General features: G+C 54.7%; 2 protein-coding genes across 4 annotated transcripts; both read right to left on the bottom strand.

The window, feature by feature from the left end:
* Nucleotides 1–4,630: 4,630 nt before the first annotated feature.
* LOC147646145 (maestro heat-like repeat-containing protein family member 7) lies at nucleotides 4,631–11,651 on the bottom strand. 2 transcript variants are annotated; one of them, XM_086873861.1, is made up of 16 exons: nucleotides 10,717–11,651; nucleotides 9,719–10,512; nucleotides 9,385–9,449; nucleotides 9,126–9,275; nucleotides 8,788–8,936; nucleotides 8,336–8,483; nucleotides 7,899–8,086; nucleotides 7,672–7,809; nucleotides 7,279–7,393; nucleotides 6,969–7,106; nucleotides 6,579–6,755; nucleotides 6,287–6,442; nucleotides 6,027–6,128; nucleotides 5,701–5,803; nucleotides 5,364–5,420; nucleotides 4,631–5,073 (listed from the first exon to the last, which is right to left on the bottom strand). In XM_086873861.1, exons 3-16 carry the CDS (start codon nucleotides 9,439–9,441, stop codon nucleotides 4,874–4,876), a joined length of 1,878 nt encoding a protein of 625 aa, XP_086729987.1. In that variant the 5' UTR covers nucleotides 9,442–9,449; nucleotides 9,719–10,512; nucleotides 10,717–11,651; the 3' UTR covers nucleotides 4,631–4,873. The 2 variants fall into 2 exon arrangements, with proteins under 2 accessions (XP_086729987.1, XP_086729986.1); XM_086873860.1 differs by having other exon boundaries at nucleotides 7,899–8,483.
* A 5,094-nt stretch (nucleotides 11,652–16,745) lies between these two features.
* LOC147646144 (uncharacterized) lies at nucleotides 16,746–23,277 on the bottom strand. 2 transcript variants are annotated; one of them, XR_015281946.1, is made up of 14 exons: nucleotides 22,989–23,251; nucleotides 22,561–22,632; nucleotides 22,117–22,188; nucleotides 21,843–21,914; nucleotides 21,654–21,755; nucleotides 21,130–21,237; nucleotides 20,372–20,443; nucleotides 20,110–20,181; nucleotides 19,921–20,022; nucleotides 19,568–19,711; nucleotides 19,127–19,331; nucleotides 18,722–18,823; nucleotides 17,926–18,091; nucleotides 16,746–17,397 (listed from the first exon to the last, which is right to left on the bottom strand). XR_015281946.1 is itself a non-coding variant. In XM_086873882.1 (14 exons), the coding sequence occupies exons 1-14, from the start codon at nucleotides 23,083–23,085 to the stop codon at nucleotides 17,172–17,174; spliced, it is 1,479 nt and encodes a 492-aa protein (XP_086730008.1). In that variant the 5' UTR covers nucleotides 23,086–23,277; the 3' UTR covers nucleotides 16,746–17,171. The 2 variants fall into 2 exon arrangements, 1 of the variants encoding a protein (XP_086730008.1); XM_086873882.1 differs by having other exon boundaries at nucleotides 19,127–19,198; nucleotides 22,989–23,277.
* Nucleotides 23,278–23,281: the final 4 nt, after the last annotated feature.

The raw sequence follows: 23,281 nt of genomic DNA, 5'->3' as shown, positions 1-23,281 counted from the left end.
CCACCAATACTGGCAGTGAGAGATTTCTCTTGTCTGGGTTTTCCTTAAGAGAACCAATGCATCTAACACCTTTGCTTTCTCTGATTTTTCTTCTGCCATTTTTACAGGTCCATCATTTCTACTGGAATGAATTAGCTCTTTTGGAGGGTAAATTTGATTCAGGAGAGGGGTTTCCCCCTCTTCTGTTTCCTTTAGTGAGTCAGCATTTTTGAATTTTCATCATGGAGGGCTGCTCGCTGCAGATGGATCTTACTCTTTTCTTCATTTAATTGTTTTTGCAAAATTTCAACTAGGTTCTGGAGGGAGTCTATTCTAGTTCTTTCCTCACTTCTTTGCTTAAAGCCAGTTTTTAGAGCTGCTGTAAAACAAGCTCCCAAAACTGAGCAGAGTAGAGTTTGATTTTTGCCCAGTTTAAATTTTCTTTCACCTTGTAAAGAACACACTTTATCAATCACATTTTCCAAATTAAACCAGTAACTAAGCGCCCACTTTTCCCCTCTTGGAGCAGGTCTGGCATTGTGTTTTGCTAACAGAGCATAAAATGCAGCTTTAACTTCTGCACTGCCCTCTTCAGTCATTTTTACAAAGGGAAAACCACTACAGGGAGGTATAAACTTCAATTATACACACACACACAACACACACACACACACACACTGCTTTTTGCTTCCCTGTGTGGGTAAAAAGACCAAATCTGCTTGGGAGGCACTCTTTCAGTTTAAAATTCTGATTGTCTCTTTGCTACACCAAGCACTCAAAATTCACACACACAACAACAACAAAAACATTCCCACCCTTTTGCACTAAGAGATCTTTTGTGAAATTCTGCAGACAGAGCCCTCAAGTGAGTGTGGGGTGCTTTTCACCTCGGCGTGGGCAGTTTGTGGGAAATTTGAGTTGCCCCCCTTGCTTTCTAGACACCGCTCACTCTCTTGGGAGTGTCGGGCTGGGTGCGGCTGGAGCAAAACATCTTTCCCCTAATACAGACTGCACAACAAACCTGCAGCCCCTTCTGTCTGTCAGAAATCCTGTCCGTGACTCCAGTTTAAATGTCACGATTCGCTAACGCCAGTGGGAGTCGCGAGAAGTTTCTTTGATCTCAGAGGGCAAAAAGGACACAAGGGATTTCAGTTTAAATCACAACAGCAATAATGTACATTTATTTTAGTGATAACAAGGGTTATGTGATAGAGGAGGGGGGGAGAGAGAGAGAGAGAGAGGAGAAAGAAAACAAAGTAAAGAAAGAGAGAGGTTATAGCTACCAACAGATGAGACAGTGTCACAGGGGTCTTTTTCCATGGGGAGATCTCACCAAAATCAATTCAGCCTTATGTAATTCTTCCCCAAAGTGACTTTGTTTCCAATGTGCTAATAAGCACCCCAAAGGAGAAGTACCTGCTATGAGAGCATTGCTGCCCAAAACCCCTTTAAGCTTCTCCATGTCACAACTACAATACACCACAAATGCTGAACCTGCAACGCTTTCGCAGTCGTCTGACGGACGGCGCCCAGGCAATCCCAACAGGAATTCCTTTAGCCCGACCAAGCGCAGCTTTTGCTGCGTCTTATTGGCAGGCACCCAAACCAAAGTGAAAGCACCTTACCTCTTCTCCTGGGGACGCTGTGAGCAGCGCAGACGGTCGCGGCCGATGGGCTCCCCGAGAATCCCTCGGTGCCGGCTGGAGCAGGATCGGGTCGCGAGGTCGCTCAGCAGCACTCACAAGGTCCCATCTGGGTCACCAAAATGTTAGAGTTCAGGAACACACATCATCACACAATGATTATATGAAGGTGCTTTATTGAAGAGCTCTGGGTGTCAGGGGTACACAGACCCAAATCTGACCCGATTTGTTTTTGAGTTGAACATGTTTTATACTCTATCGTTATATAAATTACATATTAATTATGAAACTTACATTGTTCTATTGTATGCATTGTTTTTACCCTAGCATGGATTTCTCGTGATCCCACCCCAGCCCCCTAACATTGTTCCTCATGTTCTTTAAACAATAATTATATCTAATAACATCTAACAATTGTGTCATTTATCATATATTGATTACACAGGTGCAGTTTCACATGATCTTTAGCAAGCACAAGGCCTAACATTTCCCTGGGCCTACTTTTCCCAGGGCTTGCCAAGCCTAAATTCTTTCTGAGTTCCTGAATTTCCTAAGATTTTAAAGCATCTTACAACCACCTCCAGACACAAAGAGTCTTGCCTGAACAGTCAGAGAGCTACATCTATTTTTAACTGTAACTTTTATAAATTTTTCCAGAGCCTGCTGGTTGTGTTCGAGGTTTTCTCCCTATTTCCTCCCTAGTGCACATTCTCCAGAAACTCTGCTTTTACATCCTTTTGCATTGATTAAAGTTACCTGCAATGACAAGTCAATCCAAATCCTGGGAAAACTCGAACTTAAATGTGTACCTAGGCAAAATATTTACCTCCCACATCTGAAGCCATGAGCTGCCAAGTACTGTCCCCACTGTCATACCCTGTCCCCTGGAGCTCTGCTGATGCCATTTCAAAGCGGTTGCCAATGAAAACAAGTTTGAATATTTTGGTAATTTCCACACTGGCATTCAAATCCTTGACTAGAAAAATCACAAGTCAAGATTTCTAGGATTCTTCCATACTGTCATTCTCACCCTGGATTTTAGAGTGTCTGAACAGTCAGACAAGGTTTTAGTTTTAGACACTACAGACAAAGTCCCTGCTGTTCGGCGATCCCATTCCATCAGCATATAGTCCTGATGATTCCTTTAGGCAGGAGCAGCAAAGGCAAGAATGAGCCAAACAAGCTGTTCCTGTGTTCTCATGTCCGGCACAGCAGTAACTGGGAGTTCAAGAATGGATTCAGGAGACATTGGGTGCACAGGGAGCCACCAAGACTTTGGGATGCTGAAATGGACCAGCCTGGTGCCTGTGCCCGGGCTGCACCGCGCTGAGCTCCAACTGGACAATCTAACAATGGTTGAATGGACACACCATGGGCCACTGGAGACTCCTACTCCTAGTTCTGTGTGCTACACTATTCACCTGTCATTCACTAGATGATTTTTTCATCTTTGCTTGAAATCCAGGAGAGGAAAAGGTCAACATGGAAAAGTGTTCTCCCAGTTCTAGTGACACCTTGTGCCTGCACACCACCTGTGCCCATGGCAGGGTGCTTGGAGACTGGATGATGTTTGATGATACTTTGCAACACCAAGTGCTCAGGGATTCTGGGATTGCCCAAGTGGAGAGCAAAACTGAGCCGTGTAAGTCCCTGCTTTTTTTCAGCACATGCTGCTTCTTCCTTTGTTCCAAGCAAGTCCAGGATTTGGTTTCATGTATCTTTAAGGTGCCTGGACAGAAGAGAGGGAGGGCAGCTGCAGCACAGGCCTCCTGCCCCATCAGACTCTCTCCCTCTCTCTCTCTCTCTCTCTCTCTCTCTCTCTCTCTCTCACTCAGGATGGTGCCAGTGCCTCTGCCTTGGGACACCTGAGTGTGGAAGGCGAGCTCGCCCTCAAGCACGGCCATCCAAGTCAGTCACGGGCACAGGCTGCAGCTGAAGCTGGCAAGCGTTGTTGTAAGGCTGCAAGTGAAGAGAAAGCCATTGTGGCCAACTCTGCTGAAGCCTTTTGCCAAAGCAAAGGCAATTGTGCCCACAGCCTCCCCCTGTTTGGCACCCGGCTGCTGCGGACACCGCAGTGCGCAGGTGCCGACGTTGGGGCTGCTGCTGTTCCTGGGCACACTCTGCTGCTGTTTCTGTGGGCTCCAGAGCTGCTTGGGCAGCAGCCACTGGGCAGCCCTGCTGGAGGAGACATCGCCACCCTCCCCATGGTGGCAGCAGCTCTGTGGGCCCCGAGCTCTGCGTCAGGGGGGCCTCGGTCACAGCAGCGTGGCCTGGGCAGCCGTGAGGGCCCGGGCTGGCCGCCAGCCCTGCCTCTGCCCACTGCCCCTTCCTGGAGGCACCCAGTGGCCGTGGCCTGGCAGCACCCCCTGCCCTCCATGTCCCCAGCCAGCCCAGCCTGGGCACCTCGGGCTGTCCCCACCCTCCCGCTGGGGTGGTGTCCCAGCCTCCAGGCCTTCTGCTGCAGGCCTGGGAGACATTTTGGGGAAGCACCGGAGCAGCCGGGTGTCAGGGAAGAGGCGGCTGCCCGGGGGCTGCTTATGGCCTCTGACACCCAATTCCTCAGGGCTTTCCACCACCCCGGCTCCTCCAGGGCCTTCTGTCCCCTTGGAACCTCCTGCCACCCACTCCCTCACACATCCCCCTCGTGCCTTCCCACTGCCTTGTCCCGTCTGGGCCTCTGCAGCCCCTCATCCCTTCACGGCCTCCCAGCACCCCGTGCCCTCAGGGGCTCCCCCAGCCTGGCCCGGCAGCAGCGCCGCAGCCCCACAGGAGCTCCAGCAGCTCCTCAGCCATCACGGCAGCAACACACGGGCAGCAGGACACAGATGGCGCTTCCTGCCTGCCACAGGGCTTGTGGCTTCAGCACAACCACCAAAGGCCAAGGGGCTTCTGGCCATTTCCCCTGCGCCACTGCATGCCCCGGCAGGTTGCTGAACACAAGAACCCTTTTCCCTCTCTTCCCCTATGCCCCACACACCCTGGGCAGCAAAAGAAAGGTCTTGGGACTCTTGTGGTTTATAACATATCCTATATTATTTACATACTAGATGGAAACGAAACGAAGAAAAGAACAATCTCTATGAAACAAAAAATAACAGAGGGCCCATGTGGCCCCAGAAGATAGAGCCTCTCAGCCCTAACATATCCTATATTATTTACATATTAAAAAGAAAAAAACAGAAGAAAACAATTCTTATGAAATTAAAAATCCTGGCATGCCCAGGTGGCCCCAGCAAACAGAACATCCTAAATCAGCGCTGAGCACATCTCCAGCAGCGCAGCCAGCCCAAGCCCGACAGACGAGGCCGTGTCCTCCATGCCCTGAGGATTTGGTCTTGCATCCTCTGCAGGATGGAATATCGGGCACTCTGGATGGCCCGGAGGACATACAGCGTTTCAAGTGCCAGATCTGACACGGCACCGCTTCTGTCCTCCGTCAGGCGTTCGAGGGCTGCAAGAGAGACGAACAGAGCCACGGTCAAACCCCAGAGCTGTGGGGGCCCAGCGAGAGCCCCCTGCCAGGGCCATGCCAGCCGGCTCTTGCCTTGGCCAGGAGGGAGCAGGGACCAAGGGGGTCAGCCCGAAGCTGCTGGCCACAAATGCCCCACGTGGCCCTGAAATCTCACTGTGCTCTGCTCACGCCGCCCCTCATCGGCACAGGGAGCAGAGCCCTCCACAGCCTGGCCAGGGCTTGCAGCTGCCCCCAACAGCCAACACTGTCAGCCCGCTGCCCTGGCTCACCTCTGCACAACACCTGGAGCTCTGCGTGCTGCCCCCTCAGCTGCTCCCCGGCCATCCCTGAGAACACAGAGCCTGTCAGGGTCCCAGCAGCACAGCTCCCTGCCAGCGGCGCTGCCAGCCCTGTGGCCACACGGCCTCCTGCCCCGGCAGGGCTCAGCCCGGGCCCTTGCCGCACCCTGACTCAGTCCAAGGGCACGGCTGCCAGAGGCCGGCAGCAGCAGCCCCGAGGGCAGCCGGGGCTCCAGGGCGCCGGGCCCGGGTTCCGCTGCCGGGGCAGCAGCCGGGGCTGGGGCCGAGCTGCGGCGGGGCGGGGAGGGAGCCCGGGCTCGGGACTCACCGATGACCCTGATGGCCGCCGCTCGCAGGGTCTCCTGTGGGTTCTGCAGGTACTGCAGGGCCCGGCGCAGGTGCTCGGCCAAGGGGATCCTGTGGTCGGCCAGCTGGAGAGAGCGGCAGGAGGGAAGGGTTGGCGCGGGCTCTGCCCCTCGGCCGGGCGCTGCTGCCTGCGGCCAGTCCCGGCCTCCCGTGCCCGGCCAGCCCTGAGAAGCCGTGCGGCCCCCGGGTGCAGCAGTGGGCAGCGGCACAGCTGCCAGCCCCACACACTAAGCACCGGGGCCAGGGGGCTTCTCTAGCCTTTGGCTGGCACTTTATGGCCGTCCTTACCACGAGCCTGGCAAACTTCCACATTTTCTCCTTCCTGACAGATTTTTCCAGGTCTGGCCTCTTCAGGAAGTCAGCCGCGCGAAGGAGCGTTGTCCGAGAGGCCTGGGGAGCAGCAGAGAGCCGCAAATGGCCCCACAAGGCAGGGCACAGGAGTGTCCCAGTGCCAAGGGCTGGAGGAGGCTGCAGCCTGCAAGCCTGCGTCAGGGCAGGAGGCAGCTGAGCCCCCTGCCAAGGCGCAGCAGCAGCCCAGGAGTCCTCACCTCTGCCACATGCCGATTCTCATCTTGGCAGTGGAAAAAGAGTGGGAGCAGGCTCTGGTACACTCGTTCCTTCAGGGGCTTTCTTCCTTCTTCTTCTGCCGAAGACATCACTCTTCGAAGGAGAGACATGGAGAGCAGCTGCACCTGGCTATCGGGCTGTATGTAAGGAAGGAAGGAAAAATGACCTCATCATTGGCTTCTTGTGGCCCACATTGGCGCAGGCCTGCAAATGCACAGGGCACAAAGTGTCCGGGCAGCAGGCAGTGGCCGTGGCTGGGGCACAGAGCCTTACATTGTCCAGGAGTTTCAGGAGCGGCTCAGCCAGCTGCAGGGCCCTGCGCCAGGATATTGGGGTGTCTTCATCCAGGAAAATATGGCTCAGGAGAGCAATGCTCATCCTGGCCACGTCACTGTCCAAGTCCCACAGGAGGTGCACTAGTCTTCCTGTCAGGCTCTGAATTCTTTCGGCCTGTGCAGAACACAAGGGTGTGAAAGCCCGGGCAGCTGCCGCAGGGCCCAGAGGCCAAAGGGCTGTCCCAAAGCACTCGGGCAGCTGAAGCAGGAGGCAGGAGAGCTGCGAGGAGCTGCCTCAGCGCCCAAGGCAAAGGCCAGCCAAGGCCAAGTGACAGCATTGCCCAGCCTCATGCTGCCCACACGGCTTCAGCTGCTGCCCCCTTCTCACCATGGAGGGACGGTCCTTTAGCAGGAGGAGAGCCCTGAGAACCTGGTGATGCATCTCTCTGGAGTTGTACCACAGGTACTTATACAAGATCTCCATTAGGCTGTCACCACAGTCACTCAAGTCCAGGCAATCTAGGAGCTGAAAGGCACAGGGCAGTGAGAGGGGAGCCGGCCGGCAGGAGCCTGAAAGTGCGCAGGGCTGGGCCCAGGCAGCAGCACAGGGCGCGGGTGCCGTCCCAGGCAGCTGTGGCTATGCCAGGGGACAGGGCTGGCAGGGAGCTGAGCGAGGTAGTGCTGGCCATCAGGCTCACCTCCACAAGGAATGCCATGGCAGAGACATCCCAGTGTGGCAACGGTTTGCTGAGCACCTCAAGCAGGTAGCTTAAGATGCTTTTGCACAAGTGGGCAGATGCACGGCGCATTACCCTGGAAGGCAGAAAATGGCAGAAAGAGTCTCAGCAAGGGTGCGAAAAACCTCTCCCAGGACTGACTGACACAGTTGTCCTATTGCCCCAGCACTCTGTGAGGGGATGTGGGCCCGTGAGATGTGGCTGCTCCTGGGCACCCTCCTCTCACAGCCTTTTGCAGTCTCCTTGGCCATCCCTCGGTGACGAGGCCCTCAGGCCCATGGCCATGGGGACTGTGGGGGGGCATCCCGGGCAGGGGCAAAAATGTCAGAGGCAGTGGGGAGAAGGGGGCCTCACCTGGCCAGCAGACCCACGGCATAGTGGTGGGTGTCAGCACAGAGCAGCGTGTCCCAGCCACGCTTGCGTTCCATTGCCACCACCACATGCTCCAAGTGGAGACTGCAGAGCAGGGCCTTCAGGGTCTGCACTGCAAACCTGTGTGCACAGCAAAGCCCAGGTGATGCTGGGAGCGCTGGCTCTGAGGCTGGGGAAGTGGCAGGGACAGGAGGAGTGGCATGGAGCACCTGTTGGGGCTGGTGGAGAGGCCGTGTTGCTCCTGGCATTCCTTCCAGAAGGTATGGACGTCCTCTGTCATATACAAAGTACTGAAGTACGTTTGGAAGAGGAGATGCACAAAGAGGCGGGGGAAATAGACTGTGAGGATCTGTGGGCAACAGGGCTCCTGGAGGATCTTCCACATCACCAGAGTTGCCTGCAGAGGACAAAGCAGCCCGAGACAGCGCTCAGTGCCGGGGCGTCCGTGTGGCAGGGCCTGAGCGTGGCAGGGAGAGGCCGGGGCAGATGCAGGGGGAGCAGCGGGCCTGGTGGCCCTGAAGCTGCCCCTAGGCCAGGTTTGTGGCCAGTGCCTGAAGCAGGGAGATGCAGTGGGGGAAGGAGGTAACAGAGCTGCTGGAGAGGCGGCCGGCCTTGCGGTGAGCAAAGGCCAGCTCCCGAAACTCACAGTCAGGGAAAAGACAGCCGTCTTGTCCCCATCAGAGGTGCCCAGGTTTTTCTGCGGCCAGCTCCCCACCACATTGATGAGGAGCGGTGTCACTTCCTCTGAAATCCAGGGCGAGAGCAAGATGGTCGTCCACATGGCCATAGCAGCTCTGCGGGGTCAGACACAGCACCGTGGGCTGGGCAGCAGCGGGGAGCTGAGCTGGCCGCCAGCTCTGCCTGTGCCCACTGGCCCTGAGCGGCAGCAGCAGCCAGGCAGCCCAGCCCTGTGGGGACAGGCCCCTGAGGGGCAGGCTGGCAGCACGGCAGCGGGCTCGGGGGCCGACTTTGTAGCAGGGCTGGCAAAGGGAGCAGCCAGAGGGCCCTGGAAGTCTGTGTTGCTCACAGCCCTGGGCCGGGCTGTACTGGGTGATGGGCTGGGGAGCCCTGAGGCCTCGGGGCAGCTGGGCCCCATACCTGTCACACGTTGGGGCCACCCGCAGGAGAGTGATGGCCACATCATCGGGCTCTGCCTCGGCCACTTGCATCAGGGCCCAGTCCATCCTGTGCTCAGCAGCCTCATTGGCCATGAGCCGCTGGTGGATGTACCTCACCACGGCGGGCACCTGGAGAAGGCACAGGGAGACTTGGAATGCTAGCAGAGGGAGTCAGCAATGTGCCCAGCTTCTTCCTCAGACAAGTGCTTCTCTTCCAGCTTACTGCCATGGCCTCAAAAGCTTCAAGTGAGCAGCAGGCGTGGCTTGGGAAAGCCAAGCAATTGCTGGAGGATCAAAGGCTGGCCACAGGCTGCTTACTTGCTCTGGATTGAAAAGAGCCGTCTCTACAAGCAGATCCAGCTGGGCAGCGCTGCTCTGTTCTGCCAAGACCTCTGAGGATGCTTTGACCTCAGTGTCCATAGGTCTGGTGTCTTCCTTGCCAATTCTCGTGATGAATTGGTAAAGAAACTGTAGGAGAAGGGCAGGAAGGCAGGGAAGTTGCATGGAGTGCTCCAAGTGCGGTGCTGGGCTGAGCAGTGCCAGCAGGCCCAGCCCAGGTGGGGATGGCTGCAGGTACCTGCGCTGCTCTGCGGAAGCGGCCACGGGCGGTGTCCTGCTCTTGTGTGCCGTCCATGGCTGCATCTGGCAAAGAGCAGCCAGAGCTGAGGGGCTGCGGGAGAGGCCGGAGAGCACAGCCCAGCCCTGCGTTCCCCAGGCAGGGACAGTCCCGGGATGCCCCAGGGGATGCAGCACGGCCACTGCTGCGGGGGCAGCCCCAGCCCCTTTTTTGTGCTGTCCATGGGTGTGTGTCCCCAGGACAGTGTGGGATGGGATGAGATGGGATGCAATGGGATGGGATGGGGCCAAGATGGCCGCAGGCACCAGCCCTGTGGCCCAGCTCTGCCACTCACCCTCCTCCAGCGGCTGCAACTGCTGCACCTCTTCGGTCTCTGGTGCTGGGGCAGCTCCAGGGCCTTCTTCCTCTTCTTCCTCCTCCTCATCCACCCAGGTCAGCTTGGGCACTCTTGGGGGTCACTGCTCCATATCTTCTTCCAGACTCTCCCATCCTTTCCATAGGAACAGCACCAGGGGATGGCATGGCATGGAATGGGATGGGGCCAAGCTGGCAACAGGCACTAGCCCTAAGGCCGAGCTCTGCAACTCACTCTCCTGTGGTGCCTGGAACTCCTGCACCTCTTCAGACTCCTGTGCCAGGACAGCTCCACGGCCGCCTTCTTCCTGCTCCTCAAGCCAGGCCAACTTGGGCACTCTTGGGGGTCGCTGCTCCATGGCAGTGACTGGATTTATGGCTGCTTGCAGGAGAGATGGCTCGGAAAAACTCAGAGTCAGCAAGTCCTGCAGTCGTGCCTGGAAGGCACCTGCAAGACTCAAGTCCTGGCAAGACTGCAAGACAGCAAGTCCTGCACTTGGGTCTTGAGGGCTCCTTCCACAAGGACAGGAGGCTCCTGGTCACGGATTGTGGTCTGGCCTCAGGGGCAGAGACTGCAGGGATTTTAGATGCCTCAGAGAGGAACCTCCGTGAATGAATGAAATGTTGCAGGTCCTGACACCGCTCCGGGCGCTCCAGCACCATCATGATGGCGTTGGGGAGCTCAAACCACTCCAGCAGCTGCACCACATTGGGGAAGCCTGTGGACACCTTGTCCTGCAGCACGATCTCCAGAGGTGCGCTGGTGCCATCGGGCTGCGGGAGGAGCACGGTGCCGTCAGTGGGGCTGAGGCCATGCCAGGGCTTGGGAAGCTCTCAGCCAGCCCGGGATGCTCTGCACCCTCCACTGGCCCCATGCCCGCTCTCCCTCCATGTGTCCTAGCGGCTCCCACCCTTCCAGGCCCCAGCTCATCCCCGCCTGGCACTCCCCAGCTTCTGCCGCTGGCCCCGCTCACTCACCAGCTCGCCCCAGTGCCGGATGCGGTTCCGTGGCACCTTTTTGATGGCCACCTGCAAGCCAAAAGGAACAGCGGATTCAGCTCGCCGTCCACCACATCCAGCCCCATCCTACTCCTCTGCTCCCTCCTCCTCGTCTGCCCTCTCCTCCTCCTCGGCCCGCCACCGGCCCCACCGCTCATCGGGAGTTCGTCCGAGAGCCTCGTGGCCGCGAAAACTCTGCTGAAGCCACCGCGGCCCAGCAGCGAGTCGATCCTGTAGTGCTGCTGCAGGGCCTGCTGCGCCTTCCCTGGGGAAGAGACGCTGCCGTCAGCGCTCGGCCCGGGGCCAGGAACGGCCCCCGAGCGCTCCCCGACCTCCCCGGGCCGGGCATCCGCAGGCGTTCCCTCATTGGAACGCGACAGCGGCGGCTCGGGACCGGCGGCTGCACCGCTGAGCGGCGGAGCTCGAACCGGGGAAGCCGCAGCGGAGGCGGCGACAGCGGCCGCGCCGTCTGTGTCCTCCGCGGGTCCTGGGAGGAGCCGGGGCCGGGGCCCGAACCAGAACCGGAACCGGAGCCTGCATCGGGGCTGGGGCCGAGGGCAGGGCAGGCAGAGCCAAAGGGTGGCAATGCCGCCCCAGCCCCAGGCACTGATGCCCGCCCAGCACAGCCAGAGCCAGGCAAAGAGGAGACCTCCGCGGGACGGGCAGGGATGGGGACGGGGACGGGGACGGGGACGGGGACGGGGCAGCCCCACCTGGGGCCAGGGGCGGGCTGGGGGCATGGCCCAGCCGGGCACGGGGAGAGGGAGGCTTGGAGAGGAGGGGGCACCAGGAAAGGGAGACCAGGAGAGGATGCGGAACTGCGGGAGAGGGAGAGGAGAGACAGAAAATTGCTAAATTCTCTTCTTGCGGCTGCGGCCGCTGCTGCCGCTGCTGCCGCTGCTGCCGCAGCAACTGAAGCACCGGGGCCGTTTGTCCCCGTGTCCGTTTGTCCGTTGCCCGCTCGGCCCCGCGCAGAGCCCCGCGCTCCCCGGGCAGCCCCTGAGCCTGGCCAAACACGGGAACTTTGCCCTGGTGAGCCAAGAGCCAGAGTCTGGACTCCTGCACAGGGACACAGCAATGCCCTTGGCTGCTGCTGTGCCTTGTCCCTGCTGAGCGTCAAACACTGTCTGAGCACATTCCCTGGATGCAGAATTTGTACCTGACCCAAGCACTGCACTTGTGTCTCCAGCATTGCTTTCCAAGGAAAACAGGGCAAGGCAAACTGGGTATAGCTCATGGTGTTTTACAGTGTCTAAAACTTGCCAAGTCTCAAATCTTAGAGGTGAGATCCATTTGGAATGAATGGGATGGAGAAACAGTGCAAGATGGAAAAGGGGAACATAAAAATAAATAGAGAAAAATAGAGAAAAACATATTGGTTGTCTCTTTTGATTTTATTTTCATTTCTTTAAAAAGCTGTTTCAATTTTCCCAGAATTTTCTCCACAGTCCTGTCTGTTCTTTCCAAAAACCTGTCCTGGAGAACGAGGCGCAGCTCCTTTCACAAGATGTGCCCCCAGCTGCAGCTTCTCTTGGCTCCCCACACTGTGAGTGCAGCACAACTCTTGCAGCAAAGCAGGACAAATGGTTGAAGAACCTGACAACTTGTTCTTTCTTTTCCTTGTGCACTGGGGAGTTGTGCCATTGCTAAGGTTTTCATCGTTACTCTTCTAGCCAAAGAAAACATGATGAGGTACCAGGAATTGTGGGGGAATACAAGCCTGGCTGAATGTGGAGAAAGAATCTCCAGAGCCTGCAGCCAGCAGTGGAGAGCTCATCATTCCAACAGCCCCATGGACATGTTGAAAGTGATCTGGAACATGAAGATGGGCTGACAGAGAGAGTTTGTTTCTGTGTTCAGTTGAGATGATTCTATATCTTTTGCACTGGTAGAAATCAAGAGCACAATCAGTGGATGATAAGCAGCAGAACATGATAAGCTGGACCTCTCAGTGGATGACAGAAAGACTGTGAAAAGGAGAAATGCAGGGAATGACTTGGTGAACTTTGTGTGTAAGAAGGGTAATTTTTCCTAATAATTCCCAATTCATTCCCTTTGCTTTTATCCTTTTAACAAGACCAATTGCATCTCCGATTCCCCAGGAAATGAGAACCCTGAGCTTGTGGAACTGCCTGAAAGGTGCCCTGTTCCTTTTTCTTCTGCTGCTCAGAAGAAACAATGAAGTGAATTGGGAAGTTCTGGTTTTTCTTTCTCCTGGTGGATTTTTTCATTTTATTTGCCACTGTGGAGGCAATTTCAGTGATGGCCTCTGTCAGTTGATTCTATTTCAGCAGCAGCAACAGGGCTGTGTTTGAGCACTGCAAATGTGACCTGTGTGGCTTTAATTCCCCTCGACTTAGTGCTCAGGGACTTGGGAGCATTTTAATGTCTGCTACTCATGATGCCTGAAACAAAAATCCTGAGTTCCCCATCACAAAAGCACAGTGGGTAGCATTGATTGGAAGAGGCAATTGCAGCTGTACTGCTAAAATTCAGGTGGCAAGCAGAAGAGGGGCAAGAGCAGCCAGGATCTAAAACTGCCAAGACAAATGTAGGTTAAATAATTTTGTGGGACTTTTCTCAAATTTTGTGGGATTTTTCTGAAATTTTGTGGGATTTTGAGCAGATTTAAATAATTTTGTGGGATCTTTCTTTCTAAATATATTTTGTGGGAATTTTGAGGTATTTTTCTTGATTTTTGTGAGATTTTTGTGGAATTTAGTGGAAATTTGAGGAGATTTTGTGGGATGTTTCTGGAATTTAGTACAGTTTGGGGAAGTTTTAGGAATTTTTTTTAGTTTTTGCAATTTCGTTGAGATTTTTTTGAGTTTTATGGGATTTTGCAAAAGTTTAAATAATTTTATGGGATTTTTCCGGAATCTTGAGGGATTTTGAAGAGACTTGAAGAATTTTGTGGGATTTTTCTTAGATTTTGTGGAATTTTGTAGAGATTTGGTGGGATGTCTCTGGAATTGGAGGGGTTTTGAGAAGATTTAGGGAATTGTGTGGGATTTTTCTGTATTTTTGTGGAATTTCTCTTGAATTCTGCAGAATTTGGAGGAGACGTGAAGAATTTTGATGCATTTTCCTTGAATTTTGTGGAGATTTGTGGAGATTTTTTGGGATGCTTCTGGAATTTTGTGGGATATTGAAAAGATCTAGGGAATTTTGGGGGATTTTTCGTGAATTTTGTGGAAATAGGTGGAGATTTTTGAGATGGTTCATGAATTTGGTAGGGCTTTTTCATGGAGTGACTTGACCTTTAAGATAGCTTTGGGAGCTGGGAGGAAGTTGGAGCTGCGAGAGGCTGATGGGAGTCTTTTCTTGTGACGAGTTATTGGTCATTTCTAAGAACTGACAGCAGTTTTGACCATTGAAAAGTGAGATCAACTTGTGAACACCACCTTGAGATGTAAAGCCAGGGCTCTCTTGTTCTCTTTGGTTTCTGGCTTCTGACGAGGTAACAGGCTCTGTCTCGGCCTCCTCCCCCCTCCAGGCCGGACAAGGCCGCAGAGGGCGGGGGGGGAGAAACGGAGCCGGCCGGCCTGGCTTGGTTTGCAGTTTCTGCTGCTGGACTGAAACCTGACACCATCAACATCTGCAGCTTTCCAAGACTTTAACTCTTTTACTACCTGGATAAAACATACAGATTACTCCTTTTTCCCAGAGAGACAGAGAGAGAGAGACAAGCAACATGAAGAAGACATCATAAAACTACCAAAGACAGTGAGGAAAAGAGTTAAGTTTTAGATGGGGAAGAGAGAATAAGGAGATGCTTTATAAGCTGAAATATTTGTCTGTTAAAGCTATGGAGATGGACAATAGTGTTCTGAAAAAGAGCTCCTTTAATTCATGACAGAGTATATTGGGAGGAATGGAGTGTTCAAAGTGTGGATTTTGAGCAAGAGGTGGAGTAATTGTGATACAGTGAGGTGCTGTAACAGAGCGGGGAGAAGTAATAGTTGAAGATTTGATGCATTTTGAGAGGCAAAGAGAAAACTTCTGTTTGCAGGGAAGCTCACAGAGACAGATGAAGAGAACTTTTGCCTTTGAATAACTCATCCTTAAAAATGACATCCCTAGACTCATTGACCCATACACACCTCAGAGTGATGTGAAATGGGAGGAGTGAACTGGTGACAGATTTCTGGGCAGCTGGCATCAGGAAAATAGAAAACTATAACAGAAATGGTTTTCGTGTGAAAAACTCCATAGATTAGCAGAAGACTTCTTTTACTATACAAAGTCTGATGAAAAGACTCTAACAGGAATTGGGACTCTTTTAAACACCAAAGTTCCAAAGTTTTTTGTCTCTATGTTGTCATGTGAACAAGAGAATGGTTGGGTAGTGGGGGTTAAAAGTGTTTTCTGGAAGTTTATTCTGGTGTTCTTATTCTTGTAGTTTTATTAATAAACTTTATTTATTCCTTTGAAGTTTTAAGCCTGTTTTGCTCTTGTTCTAATCCATATCTCATAGGAAGAAATAAGTGAGTTTTCTAGTAATTTTGTTTAGTTACTTCTTTAAAACCACGACACTTACTCTATTCCTTTTAAGTTTTAAGCATCTTTTGCCCTTCTCATAATCCACATCTCACAGCAAGAAATGAATAAGTTTTCCAGTGATTTTTGAACTAATGCTTTAAAACCACGACAGGTGTAACAGGGAGGAGGAAATTGGGGCTGTCACTGCTGTGGTGTCAGAGAGAGTGGAACACTGGGGCTGTTACTGCTGTGGTGTTTGATATATTGACATTTAAAAAAAAAGAGAAACAGCTATGGAAGTTAAGGTTGCTGGAGGCTGATGGGAGTTTTTCCTCCTGGCCAGTAACTGGCCATTTCTGAGAACTGACAGTAGTTTTAACCATTGAAGAGTGACATCAACCTGTGAACACCACCCTTTAAACCTTAATCCCAGGAATTTCTCTTTCTCTTTGGTTTCTGGCTTTTGAAGAGGTCACAGGGCTCCGGTTCATCCTCTCCCCCAGGTCTGACAGGGGCACGGGGGGAGCAGGGCTGGCCGGAATTCTGCGGTTCCCGGCAGGGGATGGAGACTGTGAAGTGACAGGAGCCCCTTCCCAGAGGGAAGTACTCCCATCTCTACTACTGGACTGCCCTGACTGTCAATCTTTGACTTCTTCAAAGGGTTATTGCTAAACAAAACCTTGGTTTTGCCTGCTGACATTGCTGGTCAGGCAGTGTCCCAGGAGATGCTCTTGATGGTTTCCTCTTTTCCTGGTCATGGCACTGGAGGAGGTCCAGGCCCAGGTGATGCCACTGAAGGAAATGTGCCCTCATCCCAGGGACGCTCAACACGGACTCCCCCAGCCCCTCAGTGCCCCGCTGCTGGTCACAGCAGCCCCTGCCTGGCTCCTGCCACCCACACTCTGGTCAGCCCTGCCTGCTCCTGGACATGGGGCTCAGCCAGGGCTGGTGCTGTGTGGGCTTTGCTGGTGGTACCAGCTGGACACTGGGGTGAGAGCTCCATGTCTTTATTGGAACAGAAGAGCTGTGCTGGGCCCTGCCCTGGCAGGAGGGACCCACCTTCAGTCCAGGCCACAGAGCAGGGCGGGTCCCTTCAGGGACACAGGGCCTTGCTGTGGGTGGTGGCAGCATCTGCACAGCAGCAAGCTGGTAATGCAGCTGTGCCAGGGACATTGGGCATGGGCATGGAGATGTGAAATGTGTGGTGCAGGTGTCCCTGAGGGAGGTGTTTGGCCTTTCTTGTGAAGCTGCAGAGGGGCACCTATTGAGAGAGGAGATGGCTGAGGTCCCAGCTGCAGCTGGCACACAGGGACCCTCCTGCACAGCGGGAGATTCTCACTGTGCTCAAAGATTCCCTCTGAAGCCTAAGAGGGGAGCTTGTCAGAAGTCCCGAAAAATATCTGGGGAAAGGTCTTAGGTTAGTTGTTGAGACGAGGTACAAATCTCCAGCAGGAAAAGAGCCTCTCCAGTAGGCTGGGTGTTTTGGGGTGTCTTAGTTCTTCCTAGAATAAAGATTACCAATTGAATGCAATTTCAGTTTTTATTCTAGATGTGTAAAATGTTCCAAGATTATCTGAATTCTAAAACTACCTTGAAAAATCCTGAACTACTATGGAAATAAGTAAAAAAATATTTGTAGATTTCTTTCTACAAAAAATATTTCTAAATATTTCTAAAAGTTTCATATTTCTAAAAATGAAAAGCAAAGACAAAACGCGGTTGCCTTTTCAGAATTCTAAAACTAATTTGAAAAATACTAAACAACTATGGAAATTGGGAAGAAATATTTTGGGTTTACTTTCTATCAATAATAATTCTAAAGAGTTCTAAAATTTCTAATTTCTACAAATGAAAAACAAAGATGACATGGTACCCCGCTGTGGCCAGCCAAGCAGCTGTGCCAGTGCTGGTGGTACCAGCCAGAGCCCAGAGCAGAAGCCCAAAGGTGTTGCTCAAGCCCTTCCCTGGCAGGAGGGGCCCACATTCAGGCCTGGCCAGGCACCAGGGCCAGCACCTGCAGGGACAGAGGGTCCTGTTCTGGGTGGTGACGGCACAGCAATAAGCTGAAAATGGAGCTGTGGCAGGGAAAATGGACACTGGCTTGCAGATGGAGGATGACAGGTGCAGGTCTCCCAGACTAATGTGTTTGGCAGGACATCTGGAGGTGCAGAGGTGCTCCTGTGGAGAGAGGAGGTGGCTGAGGCCCCCAGCTGCAGCTGGCACGCAGGGACCCTCCTGCACAGCAGGGCCCAGAGCGGCCAAGGCTCCCCAGCACGGCTGGAGCTGCTGGCACAGCTTGGCCCAGCTGGACAGCTGCCCCTCAAGGCCCCGGCGAGCAGGGGATGGCTCTGGGCAGGGTCCCTGGCCAGGAGCGGGCCCCAGAGCGCCTCTGCCTTTCAAGGGCAATCTCGTCCCCGCTCTTTCTCCTGCCCACCTTGCTTTGCCTCTGCCCGCTGCTCCTGGGGCTGCTCTTGGCCAGGCAGCCTCAGTGGGAGCCAGCACTGGCTGCAGCCCCAGCGGGCTCCCCAGGACAAGGCCCAGCAATTAAGAGGCCAATTAAAGGCCTGGGCAGCAGCAGAACTCTTGGCAGAGTTATTTGGACCACTGACCATCTACAGGTCCACAGCAGCCTCACTGGGAATGTTTCTATTCTACAATAGACTTTCAAAAGAAGCTGTTTGAGGGAAAGATGAACAAAACACTCACCGTTTTGTCTTCCAGCAATACCAGATTCCAACACCACATAAAACGAAGAAATGCACCAAAAAAATCAGGCCTGCCATTACTTCTGGCCAACAGCGTGTTCCCTGACAGAAACCTCTTCTGATGTCCTTCTGGGAATTGGGAACACGTGTTGTGGTGCTGGCTGCATCTGTGGGAGCAATGGGCAGTGAGAGCCCGTGCTGTGCTGCGCTGCTGAGCTGGCAGCATGGTGGGTATGTCCAGGATGTTCTCTGTTTCCCCCAGAGCTGGGACCTGCAGGCATCTTGTTGGCCCTTGGCACAGGCTGTGCCACCCAACAAAGCCCAGAAGGCCGGGAGCAGAGCCCGGGGGACAGCACAGCTGCTTGGGCAGTGGCTCCTTCCAGGGACACGGGCCAAACCCATCCCTGAGCAGCCACTGCCACCCCTGAGCCTCCCTTCTCCATGACATCTCCCCCAGCCCAAGGGGACAGAGCCAGGCCCTGTCAGGGGCCAGTGCAGCCCTTGCCCAGTTGGGAGCCAGGGCTGGCTGTGGCCCTGGGCTCGTGGCAGGGCTCCCGCTCGGGGCTGCTCCTGTGCCTCGGGCCTCTGGGCGCTCACGGCTACCTCTGGGAGCAGCTGCAGTGGGATAGATGTTGGTGCATGAGTCCCATTTCCCAGGAGCTGGAAACGAGCTCCAGAGGCCTGGAAGCCGAGGTGCCTCCAGCTTTGGCTGCTGCTGGGTCATGCAAGGGCCAGCCCTAGGGGAAGAGCTGCTGGCACACAGCCCCGCCAAGGGCTGAGCCCAGCACAGCAATTACCTCCTGTGTCTGGGCCTGTGCCTGGCATCGCCTTCTTTCCTGCCAATGAGCCACTGCTTCCTCTGGGAAACGTCTCCACCTGCATGGTCTTTTGGTCCATCCCTTGAGAAAGGAAGAGGCACAGCTGAACCAGATGGAGAAGTTCTTGATTTGGGTGCTGGTATTTTCAGGACCTCATGCTTGTCAAATACGGGGATAAGGTTCAAAAAATGCCTTGGCTTTTGGGCCAGGGCCAGGGCCCTCCCTCCTCCAAAAAGCTGCCAATTGTGAGCAGTAGTGAGGGGATTGTGCAGGGTGAGGGCACACACGTGCACGGCTCTGTCCTGACACCTGCAGCGATGCTGCCCTGGCTGAGCTTTGGGCTCTGAGCTGGCAGCTTTCCCAGGGGGAAAGGCCTTCACCTACCCTCGCCATCTCCCAGGGCCTCAGTCCTGGACGTGGGTTGGGAAGCCAGATCACCTTCACCAAGAGGCTTGGCTGCAAGGAAAGGCAGGACAGAAGAGCTCCCGTGGATCTGGAGGATATACTCAGGCTCCCTGGGGCTGGCAAAGGAGCTGCGCAAGGCACAGCCCTGGGGCACAGCCCCTTCCCTCTCTGCTCCTCTCCGTGGCTGCACAGAGCACATGGAAGGAGACACTGGCATTGCACACAGGTAGAAGATTGACAGCTAAATGCTCCTTTCTCCCACTGACAGCGATGCTGGGGGATCACTCAGGGCTCCAGAAGGGAGCAGGGCAAGGCTTCCAGAATCCTTCAGCCCTGAGATTATGTTAAGGGATATGGCACATGAGTGAGCTCTTGCCACCTTGACATTATTCCATCAGGAAAAGCACATTGAGAACTTGCCTCCAGCATTCTCCAAGTCTTGCCAGCTGTCAACTAGCCGGGCCTCCAGGTAATCCATGTCCTGATCCCAGTCTAGAAGCCAGTACAGATCAGAGCCACGTCCATGCTGTGCTGGGATCCACTTCTGCCTTGGGGTAGTGGGCACTGCAAGGGGTTTGGGTTAGATCGTGAGTACCAGATGTCGATGGACATGGCCAAAGCTGCAGAGGGGCCTGGGGAGCTCTGGGCTGGATCCTGGTCACTCTCCACCCTCTTTGCAGTCCCTGTGCAACATCCCTGGTGGGGGGTGACAGGGCCAGAGCAGGGGTCCTGGCTGCTGAGTCTCAGGAGAAGGCTGAGGGACATGGTCCCACCTTGTCCTCCCTGCAGCATTTTCTTCAGTATTTGCGGAGTGATTTTGGATGGCACATGGAGTTTCTGGTGTCCTGCAGCTTTGTTCTTTCCACTTGGAGGACCTTAAGAGAAAATAGTTCCCCTTTGCAGGAATGGATCCCAGAAAACCAGTGCTCAGCCTGTGGGGTCAGGAGGGACACACCACTCACCCCTGCGATGGGAGCCGGGCTTGCGTACAGTTACCAACCCAGGAGCTGGGAAAGTCCTGCCTGCAGACACACCTGTAACTCAACAGCCACAGAAGCTTCTGTCACCTCTGCTCATCTGCACAGGCAGCACTGAGCCACAGCAGAGGTGAGGGGAACGCAATGGGCGAGGGCACACACGTGTATGTCTCTGTCCTGACACCTGCAGTGGTGCCAGGACATTGAAACTGCTTATTCTGCCAGGAAAGGACCATTGAGAACTTACCTCCAGCATTTCTCAAGTGTTTCATGCTGTCATCCAGCAGGGCCTCTGGATAATGTAAGTTGTGATTCCAATCTAGAAGGAAGCCCAGATCAGAACCCTGCCATGGTGTGCTGAGATCCCCTTCTACTTTTGACAACTGGGCATTGCAAGGGTGTCGGGTAAGACCCTGGGTGCCAAATGTTAGAGGACAATGGCCAAAGCTGCACAGGGGCCAGAGGACCTCTGGGTTGGTGTCTGGTCACTCTCCAAGCTCTTTGCAAGCCCTGTGCAACATCCCTGGAAGAGGTGGCTGGAGCAGCCCAAGGCCCATTGGGGCTCTCTCACGGCTACAGCTGAAAGTCTTGCTAAAGCAATGGGGAAAAACTGCAGCAGGCAGTTGCACAACTATCCCTCCCTCACTCCTGCCCTCTCTCCCTCCCTTCCTGCCTTCCTCTCTGTCTCCATCCCTCTTTTCCCTGGGACAGCTCTCCCAGCCCAAGGGGGCAGATCCAGGCCCTCTCAGGACACACTGGAGCCTTGGCCTCCCCCTCTGCCCATTCCCCACCACGGGCACTCCTTTGCAGCCCCTGCCAGGTTTTGGGACGTGTCTCCCATGGATGGACCCCAGCAGGACTGCTCAGTAGCCGAGTGCCCTGAGCCTGCTGGGGATAATTCCTCTGGGCTGTGCCGGTCTTGGCTGGGCTGTGCCTGCATTGCCAAGCAGCAGAGATGGCAGCTCAAGCCTCAGCAGGGCTCAGGCCCAGAGGCACAGCAATTACCTCCTGTGACTGTGCCTGGCATGGCCTCCCTTCCTGCAGCAGAGGTTGCCCATGGGCCACTGCTTTCTCCGGGAAACGCCGCCTTCAGCACAGCCGCTCTGTCCACTTCTGCAGAAAGGGGCAGCTGGATCAGATGGAACCATTCCCCACTGGGGAAACTTCAGGAGGCAATGCTTGTCAAAGGCATGGTTAAGGATCAAGAATCCCTGAAAGTTTTTTGGCATTGGCCAGGGCCTACACTATCAAAACAGCTGCCCTTTCTGATCTACCTGGGGACCGAGAAATTGCAGGGGATCTCAGTGTGAGCATGACCCCTGCTGCACTTTGGGCTCCCTGCCTGCTGATGCCAAATGCCTTCCTGCAGAGGCTGGGGAGAAGCTGCAGCCAGGCCAGGCTGGGAAACAGCCCTGCAGGCCAGGAAAGCAACAGTGGGGCAGCGAGGCTGCCATGGATCCGCTTCCTGCTGTGCAAAGAAAGCCTCTGGCAGCTGAGTCTCAGGAGAAGGCTGAGGGACATGGACCCACCTTGTCCTCCCTGCAGTATTTTCTTTAGCATTTTCCTCATGGGTTTCGATGGCACATAGGATTTCTGGTGTCCTGCACCTTTGTTCTTTCTACTTGGAGGACCTTAAGAGAAAACAGTTCCCCTTTGCAGGAATGGATCCCAGAAAACCAGTGCTCATCCTGTGGGGTCAGGAGGGACACACCACTCACCCCTGCGATGGGAGCCGGGCTTGCGTACAGTTACCAACCCAGGAGCTGGGAAAGTCCTCCCTGCAGACACACCTGTAACTCAACAGCCACAGAAGCTTCTGTCACCTCTGCTCATCTGCACAGGCAGCACTGAGCCATGGGAGAGGTGACGGGATAGCACAGGATGGGGGCACACACGTGCACGGCTCTGTCCTGGCACCTGCAGCGATGCTGCCCTGGCTGAGCTTTGGGCTCTGAGCTGGCAGCTCTCCCAGGGGGAAAGGCCTTCACCTACCCTCGCCATCTCCCAGAGCCTCAGTCCTGGATGTGGGTTGGGAAGCCAGATCACCTTCACCAAGTGGCTTGGCTGCAAGAAAAGGCAGGACAGAAGAGCTCCCGTGGCTCTGCAGGAGATCCTCAGGCTCCCTGGGGCTGGCAAAGGAGTCACGCAAGGCACAGCCCTGGGCCCAGCCCCTTCCCTCTCTGCTCCTCTCCGTGGCTGCACAGAGCACATGGAAGGAGACACTGGCATTGCACACAGGTAGAAGATTGACAGCTAAATGCTCCTTCCTCCCACTGACAGCGATGCTGATGCATCACTCAAGGCTCCAGAAGGGAGCAGGGAAAAATTTCCAGAATCCTTCAACCCTCACACGACCTTAACAGAAACGGCACATAAGTGAGCACTTCCCACCTTGACAGATTATTCTGTCAGTACAAGTGGCAATTCAGAACTTACCTCCAGCATTCTCCGAGATTTTCAAAGTCTCATTCACCACTGATCCCAAATAATTCAAGTCATGATCCCAATCTAGAAGGAAGCACAAATCAGAACCACGGCCATGGTGCGCTGGGATCCCCTTCTGCCTTAGGGAACTGGGCACTGCGAGGGGTTTGGGTAAGGCTGTGGGAGCCAGATGTCAATGGACATGGCCAAAGCTGCAGAGGGGCCTGGGGAGCTCTGGGCTGGCTCTGGTCACTCTCCACCCTCTTTGCAGGCCCTGTGCAACATCCCTGCAGAGGCAGCAGGACCAGCCCAGGGCGCCTGGGGACTCTCTCCCTCCCACAGAGGAAACCCTCCCTAAAGCCCTGTGGAAAACCATCCCCAACTCTTCCCAGGAGAAGGAAGTGCTGTCCCAGGAAAGGGAAGCCAGGCCGCGGGCTCACCTGCTCCCTGTGCTCGCTGTGGAGCAGCCTGGGCAGCCCTCTCAGGCAGGGCCACTGCCAGGAGGAGCAGGAGGAGGAGGCACAGAGCAAAGGCCATGGTGCCTTGCCCTCTGCCAGTCCTGCAGCTCTTGCTGCCACCACTGTCCTGACACCGCTGTCCCAATGTCAGCACCGCTGCTGCCGCCGCTGCTGCTGCCGCAACAGTCGTGGTCAAGGACTGACTGCTCGGTCCTCGTGGTGCTGTGCAACCACGGGGCTCTGGGACCTCTGTGACCTCAGAGCCTGCTGTCACC

Source organism: Cyanistes caeruleus, unplaced genomic scaffold (assembly GCF_971803275.1).
Source record: "Cyanistes caeruleus unplaced genomic scaffold, bCyaCae1.hap1.1 HAP1_SCAFFOLD_119, whole genome shotgun sequence".
Taxonomy (NCBI): Eukaryota; Metazoa; Chordata; class Aves; order Passeriformes; family Paridae; genus Cyanistes; species Cyanistes caeruleus.
The sequence above is the reverse complement of the archived record's forward strand: the minus strand, read 5'-3'. Positions and strand labels throughout refer to the sequence as shown.

Excerpts from the sequence above, each read along its gene's own strand:
- LOC147646145 (XM_086873860.1), bottom strand. The coding sequence starts at position 9,441 with ATGGACGGCACACAAGAGCAGGACACCGCCCGTGGCCGCTTCCGCAGA. Across the intron at positions 8,937-9,125 it reads CTCTTTTCAATCCAGAGCAA|GTGCCCGCCGTGGTGAGGTA; the intron begins GTAAGCAGCCTG and ends TGCCTTCTCCAG. Across the intron at positions 6,129-6,286 it reads AGAATCGGCATGTGGCAGAG|GCCTCTCGGACAACGCTCCT; the intron begins GTGAGGACTCCT and ends GCTGCTCCCCAG.
- LOC147646144 (XM_086873882.1), bottom strand. The coding sequence starts at position 23,085 with ATGGCCTTTGCTCTGTGCCTCCTCCTCCTGCTCCTCCTGGCAGTGGCC. Across the intron at positions 22,633-22,988 it reads ACAGCGAGCACAGGGAGCAG|ATTGGGATCATGACTTGAAT; the intron begins GTGAGCCCGCGG and ends GCTTCCTTCTAG. Across the intron at positions 21,915-22,116 it reads GGCTCTGGGAGATGGCGAGG|GTGTGTCTGCAGGGAGGACT; the intron begins GTAGGTGAAGGC and ends GTTGAGTTACAG.